This window comes from Panthera leo, chromosome D1 (assembly GCF_018350215.1).
Source record: "Panthera leo isolate Ple1 chromosome D1, P.leo_Ple1_pat1.1, whole genome shotgun sequence".
Taxonomy (NCBI): Eukaryota; Metazoa; Chordata; class Mammalia; order Carnivora; family Felidae; genus Panthera; species Panthera leo.
Window position 1 is genome coordinate 30,919,517 of NC_056688.1, and position 22,931 is coordinate 30,942,447.

Genomic DNA, 22,931 nt, shown 5'->3' on the forward strand with positions numbered 1-22,931 from the left:
ACTCCAGAAAAAGCGAAGTTCCTGAGAAGTGGGAAGGAGGTGAGACAACCTTTATATGGGATGAGAGACCCTTGACTCATTAACTGTTGCTAAGGTAGAAAGAATGGAAGTAGAGGTGTGAAGCATCACACTTAATGCATTGAATTAGGAGAGAAAGGGGGTGGGAGTCTGTTAACAGGGTATACTAGAAAAGGTAGGATTTTAAGAACAGTTGACCTCCTAGAGGGGACTACTGACTTTGGAGTGAGAGAAATTGCCTGAACTATAGTGTAACTTCGAGTTGAGTTTAGGAATAGGTTATTTTTATGACACTCTAAATATGTGTGTGCAACAGCAAATTGAGAAAATCCAGCCTTTCCCCATCAATAGCTTCACTTGCAAACTCTTGTCTCCTTGACCCTCAGTACGGAAAGGGAGGCCCCATCATTGCTGTGCAGGTTGAGAATGAATATGGTTCATATCATCGGGATAAAAGATACATGTCCTATATTAAAAAGGTAGGTGCTCCTTTAATTTTCCTCCATATTTACATACTTCTTTTCTCACTTTGTTAGTTTGTGGAGCAAACATATCCTGAGTAGCTATAGTTTGCATGATATGAAGATGAATAAGGTCCAGTTTGATTTTTCCATGCATTTATATCCTAGAGAGGGGACAAGAAACTACCTACACAACTCTTATGTAAAGTAAAGAGTGATGTTAAAATATTTTTCTTTTCTGTGAACATCACAGCTGTCTTTTGGTTAGTGTTTGTATATACATACTTTTCTATCCTTTTACTTTCAGTTATTCTGGATATGTTTAAGATACAGCACGATATAATTAGAATTTATTTTTGTTAGCCCATTATGAAAATTATTTCTCTTAAATGAGGTATTTGGCCTGTTTACATTTAATATAATTAATGACAGTTGCATTTAAATCTATCATCCTGTTACTTTCTATTTGTCCTACCTGTTCTATGGTCTTTTTTCTCTTCTTTTTTTTTCTTCTTTTGGATTAAGTATTTTTTATTTTTCCATTTTCTTCTGTATTAACTGGTTAAAAATTTCTCACTTTTCATATTGGCCATAGTGACTATAGTATTCATACTGAATTATTTTTTTTATTTTTTTAACGTTTATTTATTTTTGAGACAGAGAGAGACAGAGCACGAACGGGGGAGGGTCAGAGAGAGGGAGACACAGAATCTGAAACAGGCTCCAGGCTCTGAGCTGTCAGCATTAGAGCCCGACGCTGGGCTCAAACTCACCGACCGCGAAATCATGACCTGAGCCGAAGTCGGCCGCTTAACTGACTGAGCCACCCAGGCGCCCCTCATACTGAATTATTAATGTCTAATATAAATTAGTATGTTTGCCAATTCCAAGGCAAAGAAAGCACCTGAGAACAGTTTAATTGCATTTCTTTCCTCAGTACTATTATTATTTCTCTTAATTCTCTATATATTTTATACCCTCAAAATATTATTATTTTTATTATTGTGTGGAGTCAATTAGATTTACTCACATAATTTACTTTTTGTGGCCTTTCTCTCCTCTCTGCATCTCTGAGCTTTGTCTCTGTTACATTTCCTCTGCCTAAAGAATATCTATTTGTATTTTCTTTACTGCAGGTATGCTGTTAACAAATTCTCTCACTTTTTGCTTCTTTGAAAATGTGCTTAGCTCACCCTCATTTTGAAGGATATTTTTACTGTATGTAGAATTCTAGATTGACAATTTATTTTCTTTGGTGATTCCCTGGTGTACATTGTTTCTATTAAAAAGTCAAGTATTGATAAAGTTATTGTTCCTTTGAAGGTAAAATGTCTTTTTCTTCTGGCTTCTTTGAAGATTTACTTTTTGGTTTTCATCAACTTTACTGAGATTTGGCTAAGTGTGGTTTTCTTTCTACTTTTATTCTGCTTATATGTGTTTGCAATCTTCAATATGTGGCTTGAAGTCTTTAATCAGTTTCAGAAGATCTTCAGCAACTGTCAACTCCATTTTCTCTCTCCTCTCCTCTAGGACTTCTGTTGTACAAAATTATATATTTTCACCATATTCCACATAGCTGTTTTGTTCTTTTTTGAATAGTTTTTTTCTAAGATGTCTTGTAATTTATAAATTTTCTCTTCAGCTTTGTCTACTTTGATGTTAAACCTAGTTTTTAATTTCAAAAATAGTGATTTTTTTAGTTCTAGAATTTTCATTTGATTCTTTTCTATAGTTTGCTTCATTTGGCCCAAATTATCCATTTTTAAAAAATTCCTTGAACATATTAATTATAGTTATTTCAAAGTATATGTTTAAGGGACCTAATATCTAGTTCCCTATGTATTTATTCTGTTGTCTTTTTGGCTCATGGTTTAAGTAAAATAATATCCTGTGGTATACCTAATTATTTTTCAATCAAATTTATTTATGAAAACATGACTGAAATCATTTGAAGCTATTGGTAATCTTTCAGATGGAATTACTTTTGCTTCCAGAAGGTAACTGAAATGATTTGGAGCTGAGCTTCAATTCTTATGAAAGCAAGTCTAATTCTTGTTGAGCTTCTCTTCTAGGGTATAGCCCTTTGGGTCCCAGCTGAAAACCTAGAATTGTCATGGACCCTCTTCCATCTTGGCAGTCTATGAACTACAATTTATTTCCCCACATCTCATAAATTGCTGGGAAATCTGCTCAATTTTTTAACCTCTCAATTGATGTTTTGGAAATTAGACAATGTCTCAAGGAAAAATACATAAGACATGCTAGCTTCACCTCTCTAAGCTCCCTGACTTTCTGGAAACTTGACTCAAGTCTTGCTTTGGTATAAATCTAGTATCTTCAAATAAGTTAAAAAAAAATTTGTTCTAGTTGTTATTAGCAGGATGGTTAGTCTGAAACAAAGTTGCTCACCATCCCTAGAAGTGGAATCTGTTGCTGTCTCTATGAGCAGTGGTCCATGAGTCTTGGTTAACACCTTTTTTCATTATCAAGAGTTCTAGTTTAAATGAGAAGCTATGTGGTTACCTACCAATAAGCCATATTGCTCACTGGAGGTAGAGCTTTGAAATGTTGCATCTAATAAGACCTATGGTAGTGGAAGTTTTACTGTAATTCGTATATGACATGGTGTTTCTTCTCACTCATTCTGTTCACCTCTCACCCTTTCCAGTTTTTCAGAAGAGTTTGGTAGAAACAAACCATCTTCTCATAGCCAACAAGTAGCCTTAGAATAATTGCAGGAATAGTTCCACCTTCAGGATATTGTGATCCACAGGCCCAAGAAGGCACACTTTTGGCTTTTCTTGGAACTTATGACCATAGTCTCAGTATTTTACCTTTCAGGTAGATAAGTTTATTAGCCTCTTCTCTCTCTCTTTGATTTAGAATCTCCTAGATTTATTTCTAGTTGAAGTGGAGATATTAAAGTCTCACAAGGCAAAAAGTGTGACCATAGATTGACTAAACCAGAATTTACCTGAGTTTGCCATTGCCCAAAGGAAAACCAGCATTTGTGTGTGTGTTCCCTAATCTGTACTGTGAGTTGGGTCCACAGTGTGTGGTTAATTTGAGCACATGTGTGGAGGAGGTGCTCTCTGATGCACTAGACAAAATGCAGGATTCAGGTCCTTAAGGGAAGACACTGTATTAAGGTGAATGCAAACAGTCCCACTGCCTCTTCCTTTAGGTCTGACATTTTTTTTTAGGTCTGACATTTTAATTGTCAGTTTGGCCTTCCTGAGTGTGGCTGAGGCAGGAATGATGTTTTTGTTCTAATCTACTAACTTACAAGTAGTTGGATGAGGGAATTAGACTTTTCCTCTATTCCTCAGCTTCATTCTAGTATTTTTATTGCCATCATTTTTTTTTCTAGAGAGAAGTGATCCCATGGGACCAGGGACAGTTCATTTACCTTACCAAATTTCTCTATAGGCCCTGGTCACTAGAGGGATCAATGTGATGCTTATGACTGCTGATGATGGAAAAGAACTGAAAAGAGGCCACTTAAAACATGGTACTTTTTCTCTTTACCCTTTTTGTAGTAGTGAAGTCTGAAACAGAACAAGAGTCCTTCTGGTGCTTTATTTCTCCCATTTCCCATGGATGAGGCCCCATAGATTTTAGGGAAAAGTGGTGGGGCTGAGTTAAGGAACCAGTCCTCACCTTGTTACTGTACCAGCCATTACCCCCAGAACGCAACAATGCAGGACACTTCCTCCATCCTCTTCAGTCCCTGGTGACAAGATGGGGCTTGGCTGGGACCAGAGTAAAGACTATCTTCATTGTTGTGAAATGGCTATGACTGAACAACATGAAGGAGAAGCAGAGTCAGAGAAATGGTATTGTCATGGACTGAGCCCCAGGAGCACAGGGGGTAGAAAAGTTTGGAGACTAGACACAGTAGGGAAACATGGAATAGAATTATAAGGAGGAAGTATGGATTAATACTCAAGAAAATGGAAAAAGGCTATGTGCAGACAAGTAGAGCCAGAGAACAGTGCTATTTGGAGTTCTTTCACCCAGCAGCCTCTCAGGCCTATTCTCCTCTGCCAGCCTCCCCACTGTCTTTTGGCATCCTGCATCTTGTAGGAGAGGCAGGATAGTGTTCTGAATTAGAAGTCAGGAGATCTATAGTCAAGTTTAGGTCTTAGGCTATTCACCACTCTGGGCTCAGTTTCATTTATTCACCAGCATAATGTAGTTTATTTTAACTGCCCTTATTGTCTGGGTAATTTATTGTAAATGCTAAATGAAGGGATGTATGTGAAAGCACTTTGTATGGAGCAGGTATAGACCCACATGCAGGATCATATCTTTGTTATTAACCACAATCCATAAAGTGTTCATGAGAACTACTTGTGAGGTGTATGTGCAAGAGTGTGGAGTCTCAGCTCTTCATTGTGTATCTGAAAGCCCATTCTCCCCTCTGTCCTACAGTGCTTGTAGCAGGACTTATGCATAGTGTCTCCTTTTCCTCCACAGTACTTTCCACTCTCCACATGAAAAATATAAAGAAAGAAACTTATGATACACTCTTTTCAATTCAGATAAGGATATTTCAGAGATGGAGATGTTTTGATCTTGTTCATGCTAGGACCTGATAGATCACTTCTCAATAGTAATTAGTTCAGTTAAAACTTGGATCCTTTATGCCCTTAAAATGCCTTCTCCAGGTAGTTTGGGGTATAACTAAATTAAATTCAAATGCTTACAATGCCTGGCCCGTAGCCCCTTAGAAGGATACAGGATGAGAAACATAACATACTAGCAGGGCAGCATCAGTGGGAATCTCCACAGAAGTCCAAGGGCTGTACCCCCGCCCCAAGCGACAGCTCTGGTTTCAAAGAATGGGAGCCATTCTGGCAAAGAATCCTCAGTCTCAGGAGAAGAACCAACCACTATCCCTTTTCATAGCTCTATAGGCATAAATTTTGGGTTGCAAGCACACAAGAATCTATGGCTTCATTAGGAATTTATACATCATTCATAGTTTTCCAATTCAGATACTATTTGCTAATCAGAGGGCATTTTAACCATACCAATCTACCTGATAACATGGATAACATCCATGAGGTTTCCAGGTACACCTAAAGTCAGCTTGCATGAGCAAAGAGAAAAAATTTATTAACCCTTTACTCATGCCCCATTAATCTTTACTTATGATCCAGTGAGAAAGATACGATATGTAAATAACACAAGATAGGAAGTGCTAGTTGCAATAAAACTATTATTGAGTAACTGGAGATCAGAGGGTGGCATAGATATCTGCCACCGGCTAGATCCATGGTTACATGTTTCCTTTTGCATTGGATTGAGATATGTGGTATTAGGAGCACAAGAAGCATCTATTAATTACCATCACTATAAAACAATGCCTGAAATTCCTGTTTCTGCTCTCATACACTCCTAGAGTCTGAGATAGCACTAAGATTTAGGGAAGAGTACAAAGGGATGTGTATCCAGCATAATGACTGGGCCAACATCAGGAAATGGTGCAAGTAGCTCAGAGATGTTGGGGTGAGTGCATTCCAAAAGAATATGAAAAGGGAGTATAATTCTCAGGGCAAAGTAAACACTCAAATAGATGCTAACATCATGATTATGAGGAGGAAGAATTGGCAGGGGGAAATCAATAAAACCAATGAAATCAGGAGTCAAAGTGATATGCTATCTATTATTAGCAAAGTCCTGAAAATGAGGTCATTTGTTTATTCATGGAGTCAGTCAGTGAATGTTTTTAGCACCTACTGTGTGCCAGTTAAGTACTTTTCAAGGCATGGTATATAAAGCAGTGAATGAAGTCTATAAAAGCAGAATTTTTGGAGTTTATATTTTAGTGGTAAGATAGGTAGACAACAAACAAAGGCAGATATAGAGTATGAAGTACTAACAAGAGCTAGAAAGACATTAGATGATATTTATATAGACAGCTTTTAGTTTGTATAATCTTCCCTTTTTTTCATGTTTCTTTCTTTTTTTTTTTTTTTAATTTTTTTTTTCAACGTTTTTTATTTATTTTTGGGACAGAGAGAGACAGAGCATGAACGGGGGAGGGGCAGAGAGAGAGGGAGACACAGAATCGGAAACAGGCTCCAGGCTCCGAGCCATCAGCCCAGAGCCTGACTCGAACCCAGAGGGGCTCGAACTCACGGACTGCGAGATCGTGACCTGGCTGAAGTCGGACGCTTAACCGACTGCGCCACCCAGGCGCCCCTCATGTTTATTTCTTAAATCACCATGTACAAAACTATTAGTCTTATTCCCACTTTGGAGATGAGGAAACCATGACTTAGGAAGGGGAAATTACTAATTTGAGATAACACGTGGACGATCAGATCATGCAATTGAATAATCCAGGCTTAATTAAACTCAAACCTTCTGCCTCCAAGTACCATGCTCTTTCTACTGTCTTATATCATCCACCATCTAAACTCCTTCTCTGGTGAGAAAATGCTTTGATATAGTAGTGGAGCAATCACAGGAATTAAATAGTGAAAATGAGTACCAGTAGCTTTAGAAAGCTCATTGTAATTTGTCTCCAGTGCATTTCTTATGTGAGAAAGTGAACATGCGAGAAACACAATTCTTAGGGACAGATGTTGTAACTGAATATGGGGAGAAAGCAGAGATTTTGAGCCTCTATTTTGTTTTTGTGTTCTCTATCAAACATATTTCTTTCCAAACTGGACAAGATAGAGCCTACATAGATTGGGGGAGGGGGAGAGCTAACACTTGAACTGGAAGAGAAGTTAAATGTTTCAAATTTAGATCAGAATGAACACATTATTTTGAGTGGGTACCTTGTGCCAGGTCCAGTGCTAGGCTGTAGGTATATACTAGTGATCTATATATAGTATAGGCTCTAGGTATATATAGTGATCTAACAGATATCGTCTTTGCCTTTGTGGAGGCTATATCCAGGTTTGTTCACTGAATATGGGGGCTCCGTTGTTGGTTTTGTTCTGTCTGATCCTCTCCTGAGGGAAAATACAGAAGCTGTGCTTATCAAGATTCCAAATAAGATAGCTAGAAAGGAGTGCTCACCCACCAAATGAGGGAATCTGCTGTGTCACAGTAGGCTGAAGTCAATACACAGTAATTACAAAGTCTCTGCATTAAAATTAAAAACAAAACAGGAACAAAACTGAAATACCAAAATGCAGATAGGAAGAAATCCATCCTGATAGCAGTCTATATGAAAGAGATTTAGGATGCTCTTGATGGCAGCCTTCACTTAAGTCGTATCAGTAACATATACCGCCAATAGTTTTGAAAACTTGGGTTTTATTACTCTGACAGACATTACCACACTTCTCCTTACTGGTAGGAGCACATTTGAAGTATTTGCTTTTGTTTTTCTGCTCAGGCCATTGTGTCTTCCACTTAACAAAGTGGAATGCTTCCAGGAAATATAATTTAGAATTTTTCTAAAAATAAATGAGGGGCACCTGGGAGGCTCAGTCAGTTGATTTTAGCTCAGGTCATGGTCCCAAGGTTGCGGGATCAGACCTTGCTTCAGTCCATGCTGAATGTGGAGCCTGTTTAAGATTCTCTCTCTCTCCCTATCTGCCCCTCTCCCAGGCTCATGTGTTCTCTCTCTCTCTCAAATAAAAAATAAAATAAAGACAAAAACAAATGAAAGGAACTGGGAGTTTAGTTTGGAGTTGACCAAGATGGTGGTACAGGAGACTCCTGAGCTTCCTTGCTCCCACAGATGCCCCAAATATACAGACACATGTGAACACTTCCCTCTGAAGGAGGTCCAGAAACTAGCTGAGTGGCTCTAGAGATTGTGAGAATGAGCAAATAACCACATCAAAATGGGTAGGAAAGTCTGAGACACATTGTCACCATAAACCCCACCCCCCGGTACAATGTCACAATCAAGATAGAACCTTCAACTCCTAGCTACTCCCTGAAGAGTGAAGAGTTTGGACTCCACATCTAGTGCTCCAACTTTTAAGACTTTCACTGGAGGTATGGGCCTCCAAACACCTAGCTCTGAAAGCTATGTCCATGAGACCCACAAGACTATGAAAAAAAGAAACAACTGCAGTGGCACAGAAGGACAGACAAAATCCCAGTCTGTCCCTGAAAAGGTTTATCTACATACTTTAAAAGTTGCTGCCTGTGGGCCAGGCTTCTAATTTATCAGGCAACTAGAGACTGGCTGCAGACTTCCCAGTTCTGGGAAACTGACGGTCACTTCTCATACCTTCTTTCAGTTCACTCCAATAATAAAACCAAGTCCCCAGTATCTCCCTAGAAGGAACTTGTGCATACATTTAGTGCCTAGCTTTTGCAGTAGCCAGCCAAGGAACAGGCTACTGGATCATCTGGTTCTAATAGCCAAAGGGGCCTGCTTTTACAAGTACCACAGCACCATAGCAAACAAAGAGTCCTTAACAAGCACAGAAACACCTCCTTCCCCAACTATAAATCTGGGCCCAGCACAGGGGAAGCAAGCTAAAATTCCCATCTCCCAGTTTCTCCCTGGATGGGGCTTAACAACATATTTTCCTTGCTGGTGGCTGAGAGTCCAACCTCTAATCAGCTTGCATTTGATTGCTGACTGTGATCTTTCCTCTGGGACACTGTCAGTTCTTGGCACACACTCAACTATTGTGAGCCACTAAAAACAAAGAAGATAGCTTAGACAATCACAAAAGTTTGAAAGATAGGTACATGGGCCAGGCTGATCAACAAGGTTCATCTCTTATATCAGATCATTCTATCAAGATGGGGAGAAATGGCTGTTTTATCTAATGCACAGAAATTAGCAGAGAATCAAAGAAAATGAAACAAACAAACAAACAAAAAAAAACCCAAAAAAACAGGAACAAGTTCCAAACAAAAGAAGAAGAAATTCCAGAAGCAAATCTTAATGAAATGTAAATAAGTGATTTGCCTTATAGAGAGTTCAAAAATAATCATCATAGAGATAGTTATTGAGGTCAGGAGTGTAATACATATGCAAAGTGAGAATTTCAACAAAGAGATAGAAAATATTAAAAAAAAAGGCCAAAAAAATCATAGAGCTGAAGGATAAAATAATTGAACTGAGAAATCCAATAGAGGGCTCAATGACAGACTTGATGTAATGGAAAAAATGGATCTGCAGATTCAAAGACAGGGCAGTGGAATTCATCCAGTCTTAAGAGAAAAAGAGAAAAGAATGAAAAAAGTGTGAGGATAGCTTAAGGGATTTATGGGACAACATATGGGACACATTAAACAGAACAATATACACATTATAGAGATCCTGGAAGGAGAAGAGAGAGAGAAGGGATTAGAAGGCTTAATCAAAGACATAATGGCTAAAAACTTACCTAACCAAGGGAATGAAACAGACATTCAGATCCAGGAAGCCCAGAGAGTGCCATATAAAATGAATCCAAAGAGACTCATACTGGGACATATATAACTAATTTGTTAAAAGTTAAAGACAAGGAGAAAATCTTAGAAGAGCAAGAGAAAAGCAACTTGTTACATAGAAGGAAAGCCCCATAAGGCTATTACAGATTTTCAGCAGAAATCTTGCATGCCAGAGGGAGTGGGATGATATAGTCAAAGTGCTGAAAGAAAAGAACTGCCAACCTAGGATAACCTACCCTGTGAAGGTGTCCTTCAGAATTGAAGGAGAGGTGGAGTTTGCCAGACAAAGCTACATGAATTCATCACAACAAACTAGCATCACAAAAAATGTTAAAAGAAATTCTTAAGCTGAAAAGAAATAGAAACTAATTAGTAACAGGAAAAGCTAGTTTGTAACAGGAAGACATATGAAAATATAAAGCTCCCTGGTAAAGGTAAATGTATGGTTAAATTTAGAATAATATTGTGACGGGTAAATCACTTTTAACTCTAGTATGAAGGTTAAAAGACAAAAGGATTAAAAATAATTCTAACTACAATAATTTTTTAATGACACACAAGGTAAAAAGATGTAAATTGTGATATCAAAAATATGTATGGAGAGAATTAAAAATGTAGAGCTTTAATACATGCTTGAAGTTAACCTGTATTAGTAGAATAGACTGCTATCAATATGAGATGTTTTATATAAATCTCATAATAGCCACAAAACAAAATCCTGTAGTAGATATACAAAAGATAAAGAGACAGGAATTAAAGCATACCAGTACAGAAAAATCATCAAACCACAAAAGAAGAGATCAAAAGAGGAAGAAAAGAACAAAGGAATTACAAAACCATAAAAGAATTAACATAATACCTATCAATAATTATAATGTAAATGGACTAAATCCTCTAATAAAAAGAGATAGAGTGGCTGAATGGATTAAAAAAATAAGACTCAAGTATCTGTTGGCTACAAGAGACTCACACAGCTTTGAGGACACAGACTGAAATTGAAGGGATAGAAAAAAGATATTCCATGCAAATAGAAGCCAAAACAAAGTAGAGAGTAGCTATATTTATATCAGACAAAACAGACTAAGACAAACTCTGTATCAACAAAGAAAGTCTTTAAATGATGATAAAGGGGTCAATTCAAAAAGAATTGAGCAATGTATATCAAATGTGTATATAATAATTGTAAATATTATGCACCCAATGTAGAAGCACCTAAACACATAAAGGAAATGTTAATAGATCTGAATGGAGAAATAGTGATACAATAAATGCAGGGGACTTAATACCTCAATTCCATCTAGACAGATAATATCATCCAGGCAGATAATAAAGAAGGAAACATAGGACTAAAATTATACATTAGTCCAGATGGACCTAAAGAATATTTACAAAAATTCTAACCAGCAGCAACAGAATGTACATTCTTCTCAAGTACACATGGAACATTCTCTAGAATAGACCATATGTTAGGCCACACAACATGTCTTAAAAAATTTAAGAAGATTGAAATCGTATTTTCTGACCACAGTGGTATGAAACTAGAAATCAATTACAAGGAAAAAACTGGAAAATTCATAAATTTTTGGAGATTAAACAGCATGATCCTGAACAATCAATTGGTCAAATAAATAAAAAAAGAAATTAAAAAAATCATGAGGCAAATGAAAATGGAAACGCATCTCAAACCTATGAGACGCAGCAAAAGCAGGTGTAAGAGGGAAGTTTATAGTGATAAATGCATACATTGATAAGGAAAAGATCTCAAACCAACAACCTAACTTTACACCTCAAGGAACTAGAAAAAGAACAAACTAAGCTCCAAGTATTAGAAATAAGGAAATAAGAAAGATCAGAGCAGAAATAAATAAAATCAAAACTAGAAAGATAATAGAAAAGATCGATGAAACCAAGTTTTTTTAAGAAGATGAAACTGATAAATATTTAACTATACTAAGAAAAAAAGAGAGATAAGACTCAGTAAATAAAATTTTAAGTGGAAGAGTAGAATTACAACTGATACCACAGAAATATAAAGGATCATAGTTTCTACTAGTATGAACAGTTATATACCAACAAATTAGACCACCTGGAAGAAATAGATAAATTCCTGGAAGCATACAGACTATGGATAATGAATCATGAAGAAGTAGAAAATTTGAACAGACCAACCAAATATGAGTAAGAAGATTGAATCAGTAATCAAAGACCTCCCAACAAAGGAAAGTCCAAGACCAGATAGCTTCACTGGTTATTTCTATCAAACATTTAAAGTAAAACTAGCACCAATCCTTCTCAAACTCTTCTAAAACAAAGAAGGGGGGAAACACTTCCAAACTAATTTTATGAGGCCCGCATTACTCTGATACCAAAGCTAGACAAGGACATTATAAGAAAAGAAAAGTATAGCCCCAGTATAGATTCATGAACACTTAATAAAATATTAGCAAACCAAATTCAGCAATACATTAAAAGGATGATACACCATGATCAAGTGAAATTTACTCTGGGGATACAAGGTGTTGGGAAAACTGGATATACACATGCAAAAGAATGAAACCAAATTCTATCTTATGTCATAGACAAATATCAACCCCAAATGGATTAAAGACTTGGACATAAGATTTGAAACCTTAAAACTCCTAGAAGAAAGCATACATGTAAACTCCTTGATATTGATCTTGGTGATAGGGTTTTGCATTTGACATTAAAAGCAGAAATAAACACCTGGGACTATATCAGACTAAAAGGTTTCTGCACAGCAAAGGAAACCATTAATAAAAGGAAAAGGCAACCTATGTAATGGGGGAAAATATTTATAAACCACATATCTGATAATTGCTTAATATCCAAAATGTACAAAATCTTGTACAATGCAATAGTAAAACAAACAACAACAACAAAAACCCCAAATAACCCAATTGAAAAATGGCCAAAGGACTTGCATAGGTATTTTTCCAAAGAAGACGTACAGATGTCCAACAGGTACATTAAAAGCTGCTCAATATACCTAATCATCAGGGAAAGGCAAATCAAAATACAATAAGATATCACCTCACTCCTGTATAGCTGTCAATTATCAAAAAGACGGAAGATAACAAATACTGGAGAAGAGGTGGAGAAAAAGGAACCCTTGTATACTGTTGGTAGAAATGTAAACTGGTCCAACCACTGTGGAAAACAGTATAGAGGTTCATAAAAAAATTAAAAATAGAACTGCCATATGATCTAGAAGTCTTATTTCTGGGTATATATGCAAAGGAAATGAAATAGTTATCCTGAAGAGATATCTGTATTCCTATGTTCATAGCAGCATTATTTACATAGCCAAGGTATGGAAACAGCCTGTGTGTGATAATAGATGAATAAAGAAAGTGTGATTGTTTTATATGTATATAAATACTGTATATGTACTTAAATAATGTATATGTATATAAATGTGATTTTTTAAATATGTATATGTAATATTCCATGGTGTGGGTGTGGAATATTACATGGCCATAAAAAATAATGAAATCTTGCCATTTGCAACAACATGGATAGATCTAGAGTGTATAATGCTAAGTGAAATAAGTCAGAGAAAGACAAATACCATATGATGTCACCCATGTGGAATTTAATAAATAAAACAAATGAGAAAACAAAGAAAAAAAGAGAGACAAACACAAAACAGACTCTTAAATACAGAGAACAAACTGGTAGTTCCTAGAGGGGAGGTTGGTGGGGGGATGGGTGAAATAGGTGAAAGGAATCAGGCTTACATGATGAGCACTGAGTAATGTATAGGATTGATGATCCTGAAATGTACACCTGAAACTAATATAACACTGTATGTTAATTATACTTGAATAAAAACAAAACACAATTCTGGGATTTGGAAATTCTTACTTAATTGGATTCAACCTTTTTAGCAGTCATTTGTTGAACATTTTTAGTGCTTCCCCTGGGTCAGGTGCTTCTTTACTAGATCTCTAATCTGGTCACTTAAGGGAATGAAGAGATTCCATTGTTCCAGAAAAGGAAATGTGGCAATGGCAGTTGATTTTACCAAAGCTCGAAGAAGTCCACTGAAACCCCAAGTGGAGTAACAAGACCAGGGAAATTATCTGAGAGTGGAGAGTAGAACTCAGTTTGTGGGCAGTTAGAGGATGCTCTGGATTGTAAAGGGGGGTTGTGAGAACTGAAATTTACAGTTCCCTCCTAAGCAATACACGGATTTTAAATTGCAACAAAATTTACTAAATTGACACTTCATTTTTCTCAGGGTCGTACCCCCATACTGATGATGGTGTATACAGCAAGCTCTTTGGATGGATGGGGTGCTGTCCACAATACTTTGGACTCACATAGTGAGTATTCCTTAGGTCCTTTCTCAGGAGAATAGATGATACAGATGACACTGGCCTGTTGTTTTTTGTTTTTTTTTTTCCTTCTGGTTAGAGTACTTGAGATTTAGGGGACAAGGCTTCTAGGTCTTATAGCTTTATAAGTATCAATGTGATTAAGTAATCACCTTAACAGATATCTCTGCAGGTCATTGTAACTGAAATTCAAATTAGCAGGATCAGATTTTATTTTATTGAAGCTATTAAAGTAATCATAGTTCTGAGTTGTTCTGAGAGGGCAATTCAATTAGAGTGTATTGGGTGAATGTAGAATTTTCTCTGGTCCCACAGTGTCTGCCATGTGCTTTCAGAAGAGTTGGCAAAGATCATTAAAATGTAGTTTATGGATAACAGGTTATGGAGAACAGGTAAATGTTCCCGTTACCATGATTTTAGATTATGCACTGTGAGAAGTCACTAAGTGCTTCAGAACGCTGAGCTGGACATATATTTACCTAAGACTATGATGAATACACAAATGTTTAAAACATGCAGTTTGAACATCCCTCAAAGGGCTATTAATTCTTTCAAACTTTAATTTTCTCCCCCATTTCTCCTTTTCTTCCTACCTATGTGGCAGTGTTAATGAAAGAGATACGTGATATGTTCAACTACAGTTTCTCCCTCAACTTCTATATGTTCCATGGTGGCACCAACTTCGGCTTCATGGGTGGATCTGCAGTTTTGGACAATTACCTCCCTATGATCACAAGCTATGGCAAGTACTTGTCCCCCACAACTGTCTCCAACCTAGCCATCCCACCATTTGAGACTGGAGTTCCTAAGGTGGGTCTCTGGAAACAGTCACTGGGACTGTTCATCTGTTTTGCCTTTAACAAATGCTGGAGATTGAGAGTTTAATATTTATTCTTCTTGATGGTATTAGAATTTACCAACCCCTAGAATGTAGGCTGTCTGGGACTTTGCAGGCAGAGGCATTGGTTGTTTAATCTTGTCTATCCACTGTGCAGACCCTAATTTTTAGAAGTTCACTGCAAAACCAGTTACTTTGGATCTCTTGATAACACCAGGGAATTGATTAATAGATCTTCCCCAGTCTATAACTCTACTGAGAGACCAAATGAAAAGTCAAGAGTGAAAGAAAGGAAGAAGTTTAATTAGAAATTGAATAGAAGAAGCCAGTGGATTGGAGTAGTCTGGGCTCTTATCCAGGACTTACTAGATATCCAGGGAATGGTGTTATTTGCCTTCAGTTGAAAGCCTTAGAGAGTATGGCAAATGTCTCCTGGTTTGGACTAATTGGGACATGGTGTTTTCTTGTCTAATGCCAAAAGTTTTTTCTTCCTTTTTTTTTTTTTAAAGTTTGTTTATTTATTTTGAGAGAGAGAGAGAGAGAGAGAGAGCGCGCGCGCTCACTGCCCCTCTGGAGAGGAACAGAAAAAGAGGGAGAAAGGGAGAGAGAGAGTATGTGTGTGAGTAGGGGAGGGGCTGAGAGAAAGGGAGAGGGAGAGAGAGAGAAAGAAGAGAGAGAGAGAGAGAATGAGAAGGGGAGGGAGAGAGAATCCTAAGCTGGCTCTGCACTGTCAGCACACAGCCTGGCTCAGGGCTCGATCTCATAAACTGTGAGATCATGACCTGAGCCAAAACCAAAATTGGACTCTTACTTGACTGAGCCACCCAAGCACCCCAAAAGTTTTTCCTGCCAAAGCTTCTATATTAAGGATCCTTTTGCTCAGTGCTAATTTCTTATATCTTCCTTTGCTGAAGTTGGAGCTTTCCTGGGGAAAGTGACAAATTTCTTTATATTTTTCAGGGTATGGGGCACTGCTAACAGAGAACGGAGAATATACATCTGAGTACCTCGTATTTCAAGAGTTTTTTACCTCTTCTTTTGGTATCTAGCAACAACCTCAATCTGAAAGATAACTCAGCATCTCAATTTGTCTCTGTCTTGTGAAGAGGAGATTGAGGGAATGGATAAAGATGTGTTTTTTGGGAGATGTCCAGTTTATTTTATCATTAGGCACTGGGGATTCAAATATGCACAAAATACAGGGCCCACCCTCTAGGTGCTCAACATCAAGGCCTATGTTTCTTAGTCTTGATTGTACATTGGCGTCCTCTGTGGAACTTGTAAAAGCCAGAGGTGCCAGGCCCTTCCCAGAGCTGTTAGATAAGTATGTCTTTGTTGAAAAGGGGGAGGGGAGGGTCAGAATCTGAGCATATTTATTTTCCCATTGGACTTTAGCAGATTCTGATGAGCATCCAAGGGTTTAGAGCTACTGGTCCAGCAGTGGGCTTGATGTACCACCTCCTTTTCCAGGACAGCAGGGCATCCTGCCTTAGAGCTGAAATAGATATGAAAGGAATCTCACTCAATTACTGCCTACCTCATGGTTCTTTCTGGAATTGGGAAGAACTGGGCCCTTCATTCTTGGTGGTTTGGGAATAGCAGGGTAAATGGTGCCCTTGAATGGGTTGGAGGAGGATCTCAGAATGGCTCAATCTCCTATTTTTCATTGCAGGGGTTCCCATGCCTCAGCGACCAGATTTAATACCTAAGGCAATATATAAGTCACTGCGAACACCATACTACATTGCACTGTGGGATGTCATACCCTACCTAAAGGAGGTAAGCTTTTTCTGGGTGTAAAAGCATGGGATAGCCTTTGGACAGAAGAGAGAGGAGGGAAAGGCTTAGCTCAAAGAATAGGAAGTAAATTATTAGGGAACCCAAAACAATCCTTAGTCATTTTAATTCCATCTCCTAATTTTACAGTTCAGAATAATAAATAAGAATTATTTAGAATTCTAGAATAAGAATTCAGGAACATACAGAAAATTTAAATTTGAAGAAACAGTATAAACATTACAGGATATTAGGAAATGTCCTTTCAATAGTGTAGCCAAGAAGAGATCCCTGCCTTCTGAAGATGGTTACAATAAAGGCACACTGATTGAATCTAAGGCAATGATTTTTAAACTTTTGGTTTAGTAGGGGGACTCCTTCAAACTCACTGCAATATTCAGTACATAAGGCATGTACTGGTTAAATCAGGGGTGGTAATTCTGAGGCTCGGTACTTACATCCTATGAGTCAGCCATCCTTTCCCTAGGATGGCATATATTAGGATGGCCCATGTGCCACTTCTGACTTACCTGTAGGGTTTGAAGGAGCACAGTTTGAAAACTGATGGTCCAGAGGAAAACCTGCAGATTTATTCGCATAATACTTAGTAAACATTGGTGTTTGGAGAATTGTATTGTCAAGGTGTTGTTTTGGGGAACTTCCAGTCTAATAGGGAGGAAAGGTGAGTACAGTAGCAATTAGGGAGTCATGGGTCCTACAGTAGAGGAATGAAGGCAGCACAGCATTGTCAAGGGAACACAGTGTTGTGTTAAAGAGTCTAAGCTCTGGAGTAAGATTAGGTTTGAATCTTTGCTCCAATATTTACCTTGGGGTGCTCATTTAACCTCATTCTAAGTTTCCTTATCTGGAAAATGAGACTAATAATTGCACTGACCTCACAGGAGTGTGGTGTGGATTAAGCCACTAATATCTGAACCTGGCACACAGTAAGTGCTGTGTGTGCGCTAGCTGTTGTATTATTATTTAGAGATATGGTCAGCATGCTGGACAATCACAGGACCCAAGATTATATCCCAGTTGAGGTGATTTTGAGATCCAAAGGATGATTAGGGGCTTAATGTGAGGAACAATGGAGTAGAATAGAGGAAGGAAAGGAATTTGAGGCATAGCGGACACCATTTGCAAAGACATGGAAGGAACTGCATGCTTGGGGAACTGCAAATAGGACTGGAATGAAAAGTATTTGTGGGAGAGCACCAAGTAAGGAACCAGGTAGCATATGTTGGAGGGCCTTTGTGTTTTGTTTTAACCATTTTCTTATGGAATTTTGAAGACATGAACAAATGGCAGAAAAAAAAGTAATGAACTTCTATGTGCTCAACACCCAGCCTCAACTTTATTAATGTATGTTTCATGTAATATTGTTAAATGAAATTAATATTGTTTCATTTATACACTTATTCTCCCCTTCTTCTACTCTTTTTAACATTTTTTTTTTAATGTTTATTTATTTTTGAGACAGAGAGAGACAGAGCATGAACGGGGGAGGGGCAGAGAGAGAGGGAGACACAGGATCGGAAGCAGGCTCCGGGCTCTGAGCCATCAGCCCAGAGCCCGACGCGGGGCTCGAACTCACGGACCGTGAGATCGTGACCTGAGCTGAAGTCGGACGCTCAACCGACTGAGCCACCCAGGCGCCCTTCTTTTTAACATTTTTGAGAGAGAGAGAGAGAGTGTGTGAAAGGGGGAGAGGGGCAGAGAGAGAGAGAGAAAGAGAGAGAGAGAGAGAGAGAAAGAGAGAGAGAGAGAGAGAGAGAGAGAGAATCCCAAGCAGGCTCCACATTGAGCTCAGAGCCCGATGCAGGACTTGATCCCACGAAACTGGGATCATGGACCAGAGCTGAAATCAAGAGGCAGATGCCCAACTGACTGAGCCATCAGGCACCCCAAGATTATATAATTTCAGCTACAAATAATTCAATATGTATCTGAAAAGATAAGAACTCTTTCAGTGATTTACTAGGAAATATTTTTTAATAGTTTTTTTTTTATTTTGTTTATTTATTTATTTTGAGAGAGAGGAGGGGCAGAGAGAGAGAGGGAGAGAGAGAATGCCAAGCAGGCTCTGTGGTGTCAGCACAGAGCCCTACTCCGGGCTTGATATCACCAACTGTGAGATCATGACCTGAGCTGAAATCAAGAGTTGGAAGCTTAACCCACTGAGCCACCCCTGTGCGTCTCCTGGGAAATATTTAGTAATAGTCGCTCTAGAAGAAAAAACTCTGATTAGTAGTGTTTGCCAATTCCTGTGGTCTAAGTACTCCCACTATAGCTAATTTCAAGCCTCTAGCATGACAACACTGAATACAGAGGTAAAATACAGGGTTGGGAAGAGATGTGCACAATTGGCCCTCATGAGCTGGTCCAGACTGGCTTATAGCAGAGCACTGCTGAAAATCATAAAATATCCAGGGTTCAGATTTTCTCAATTATCTCATAATTTTTTTAGCATTTAGTTGTTAATATCAGGTCCAATTGAGGTCAGTTACACATTGCATTTAGTTGATAGTCTCTTAAATCTCTTTTAATCTAAAGATGTTTTTTCCATCTGTTTATTGCATTTATTTGTTGAAGAAGCTGTAGAATTCCCCACTTTCTGGATTTTGTTGATTAGGTCCCCATGTATCTGAGAATATATCTTTATATTCTCTACATTTTCTGTAAACTGATTTAGATGCTTGATGAGATTTAAGTTAGGTGTTTTTTAAAAAATTTTTATTTTTGAGAGGGGGTGGAGGGGCAGAGAGAGAGGGAGACACAGAATCCAAAGCAGGTTCCAGGCTCTGAGCTGTCAGCACAGAGCCCGACATGGAGCTCAAACCCACAAAGTGAGAGATCATGACCAACTGACTGAGCCACCCAGGCGCCCCTAGCTTAGGTGCTTTTTAAAATATTGTTTGCAAGTATACTTCATAGGTGGTGCTGTTATATTTTTTATGCATCATATTCCAGGCACATAATGGCTGGTCATTTCTGTGTTCATAATTGATCAGAGGGGTTCCGGAGTAGTTAGCCCAGTCTATCCATTGTCAATGTTCCCATCAGCCTTTTACCTAATGGTTTTAGCAGTCATTAACAATTATTACCTACATCCAATATTTCATTAAGGCTTTTAAAATAGTTTAATTCTAATTCTATCATTCCTTCTGCATGTATACACTTGAAGTCTTCTACGTAGAAGAACTTCCCTTCACTAATTTTCCTGTCACCTTGATGTACAGTTTGTAAAGAAAAGTTAGGACAGAAATTCAAATATTTTCTTTTATCAGAAACTGAATTTATTCCTGGATATCCTCCAAAGGTGACCAATGAGGTGTTTTGCTGTTATTGTCTTTGATTATAACTCACATTAAAAATATTATTTTTAATTGAAGTATAGTTGACATGTAATATTATGTTAGTTTCAGGTGTACAAGATAGTGATTTGAAAATTATGTACATTACAAAATGCTCGGCACAATGAATACAGTTACTGTCACCATACAAAGTTATTATAGTATTACTGACTATATTCCCTATGCTGTACTTTTTAATCCCCGTGACTTATTTATTTTATACTTGGAATTTTTACCTTTTAATGTCCTTCACCTATTTTCTTCAGTCTTGCCATACCCTCCCATCTGGCAATCATCAGTTTGTTCTCTGTATTTATGAGTCTCTCTGTTCGCCTTGTTTTTCAGATTCCAGATATAAATGAAATCACATGGTATTTGTCTTTGTCTGACTTATTTCAGTTAGTATAATACTCTCTAGGTCCATCCATGTTGCTGTGAATGGCAAGACTTTATTTTTTATGGCTGAGTAATAGTTCAGTGTGATATATATATATATATATATATATATATATATATATATACATACCACCTCTTCTTTGGCCATTCATCTATCAGTGAACATTTAGGTTGCTTCCATATCTTAACTATTGTAAATAATGTTGCAATAAACATAAGGGTACATATATCTTTTCAAAATAGTGTTTTTGTTTCCTTCAGGTAAATGTCCAGTGGTGGAATTATTGAGTCATATGGTGTTTCTATTTTCAAATTTTGAGGAATCTCCATAACTGTTTTCCACAGTGGCTACACCAAATTCCCACCAAAAGTGCATGAAAATTACTTTTTCTCCACATCTTTGCCAACACTTGGTATATTTTATCTTTTTGATATTAGCCATTCTGACTGGTGTGAGGTGACATCTCATTGTGGTTTTGATTTGCATTTCCCTGGTGATTAGTGACATTTAGAACTTTTTAATGTGTGTATTGACCATTGGTATTTCTTTTTTGGAAAAATGTCTATTTAGGTCCTCCGCCTATTTTTTTTTTTTTGATTATTTGTTTTTTATGGTATGAGTTCTTTATGTGTTTTGGATACTAACCCTTTATTGGATATATAATTTGCAAATACTTTCTCCAAATCAGTAGGTTGCCTTCTCATTTTGTTGATGGTTTCCTTTGCTGTGCAGAAGCTTTTAGTTTGATGTAGTCCCAGTTGTTTATTTTTGCTTTTGTTTCCCTTGCCTGGGGAAACAGATCCAAAGAAAGATTGCTAAGGGTGATGTCCAAGGGTTTATGGCCTGTGTTTTCTTTTAGGAGTGTTATAGTTTGAGGTCTCACATTTAGGTCTTTAATCAATCCATTTTAAGTTTATTTTTGTGTTAAACATGGTCCAGTTTCATTCTTTTTGTGTGTAGCTATCCTCCCCAACACCATTTATTTTTTTAATGTAATTAATTAATTAATTAATTAACATTCAAGTTAGCATATACTGCAATAATGATTTCAGGAGTAGATTCCAGTGATTAATCCCGTATGTGTAACATCCAGTGCTCATCCAAACAAGTGTCTTCCTTAATGCCCCTTACCCATTTAGTCCATCCCCCCCCCCACAATACCTCCAGCAACCCTCAGTTTGCTCTCTGTATTTAAAAGTCTCTTATGTTTTGTCCCCTTCCTTGTTTTTATATTATTTTTGCTTCCCTTCCCTTATGTTCATCTGTTTTGTATCTTAAATTCCACCTATGAGTCAAGTTATATGATATTTGTCTTTCTCTGACTGACTAATTTCACTTAGCATAATACCCTCTAGTTCCAGCCACAATGAGATATACAATTGTGTATATATACACAATATCCATTGTGTATATATACACCACATTTTCTTTATCTTTCCATACTTTGGCTATTGTTGATAGCACTGCTATAAACATTGAGGTGCATGTGCCCCTTTGAAACAGCACACCTGTATCCCTTGGATAAATACCTAGTAACCTCATCACCATTTATTGAAGAGACTCCTCCCCATTGTATTATTGCCTCCTTTGTAATAGATTAATTGTTTTATTGTGGGCAAGGTTGGCTCTCTCCTCCTCAGGCCAGAAGTTGCTTTGGAGGGACACTGGTGTAGGCCAGAGCTGCCCAGAAAGTATGTAGTGGGGCAGTTGTCACTCTGAGGGGACTCTGGTCCCAACTAAGGCTGTGCTTTGGGACCTGCTTTGGAAGGGTGCCTGCCAAAGCTGGTCTGTAGGAGAAATCCAGGGTGGATCAAAAGGTGCTAGTAAGGTAGATGGATAATGTCAGAACTGGCTCGCTTAGAATGGCCAGGAAAATGGCTCCTATCAGTGCTTCTGTTCTGGGAGAAATCACCTACAGATCTCTGACCCTCCTGAGGCACATGCCCTAAAATCAAACAATAAATTTCCTTTTGCATAACCCAGCTGCTTTTCAAACTGCTGCCTCTGTGCTGAGTCTTGGACCAAGTGATACATCTAATTCTAGCTCTTTAATGGCAGACACTTTGTTTCCTATAGCCCTGTGATTCTCCTGCAGTTAGGCCCTGCATGACTTTCAAAGCAGATGTCTTCCTGGTATAGGTCTCCAGGACTAAAGGTGCCTGATGTAGGACTTGATCCCCTCATCCCTCAGGGATGAGGAGTAATACTGTAATACTCCTGTAATTGCCTGTAATACTCCCCCTGCTTATGAGATGGTGTGCCAGGGGTTTGGTTCCATCGCATCTTGGCCTCCTCTTTATGTTTCTAGCTATGGAACATCAGTTTTGCCAGTCTTTTGTTTTCAGAATGAGCTGT

General features: G+C 37.8%; 1 protein-coding gene across 1 annotated transcript in view; it reads left to right on the forward strand.

Annotated features, from left to right (window-relative positions):
• Nucleotides 1–22,931, forward strand: part of LOC122201162 (beta-galactosidase-1-like protein 2) — a 59,621-nt gene that overhangs the window by 21,564 nt on the left and 15,126 nt on the right. Inside the window, exons 7-10 of the mRNA XM_042907107.1 lie at nucleotides 405–497; nucleotides 3,909–3,990; nucleotides 16,008–16,088; nucleotides 16,720–16,826. Of these exons, the coding sequence (XP_042763041.1) occupies nucleotides 405–497; nucleotides 3,909–3,990; nucleotides 16,008–16,088; nucleotides 16,720–16,826 (363 nt within the window). The remainder of the gene's footprint in view (nucleotides 1–404; nucleotides 498–3,908; nucleotides 3,991–16,007; nucleotides 16,089–16,719; nucleotides 16,827–22,931) is intronic.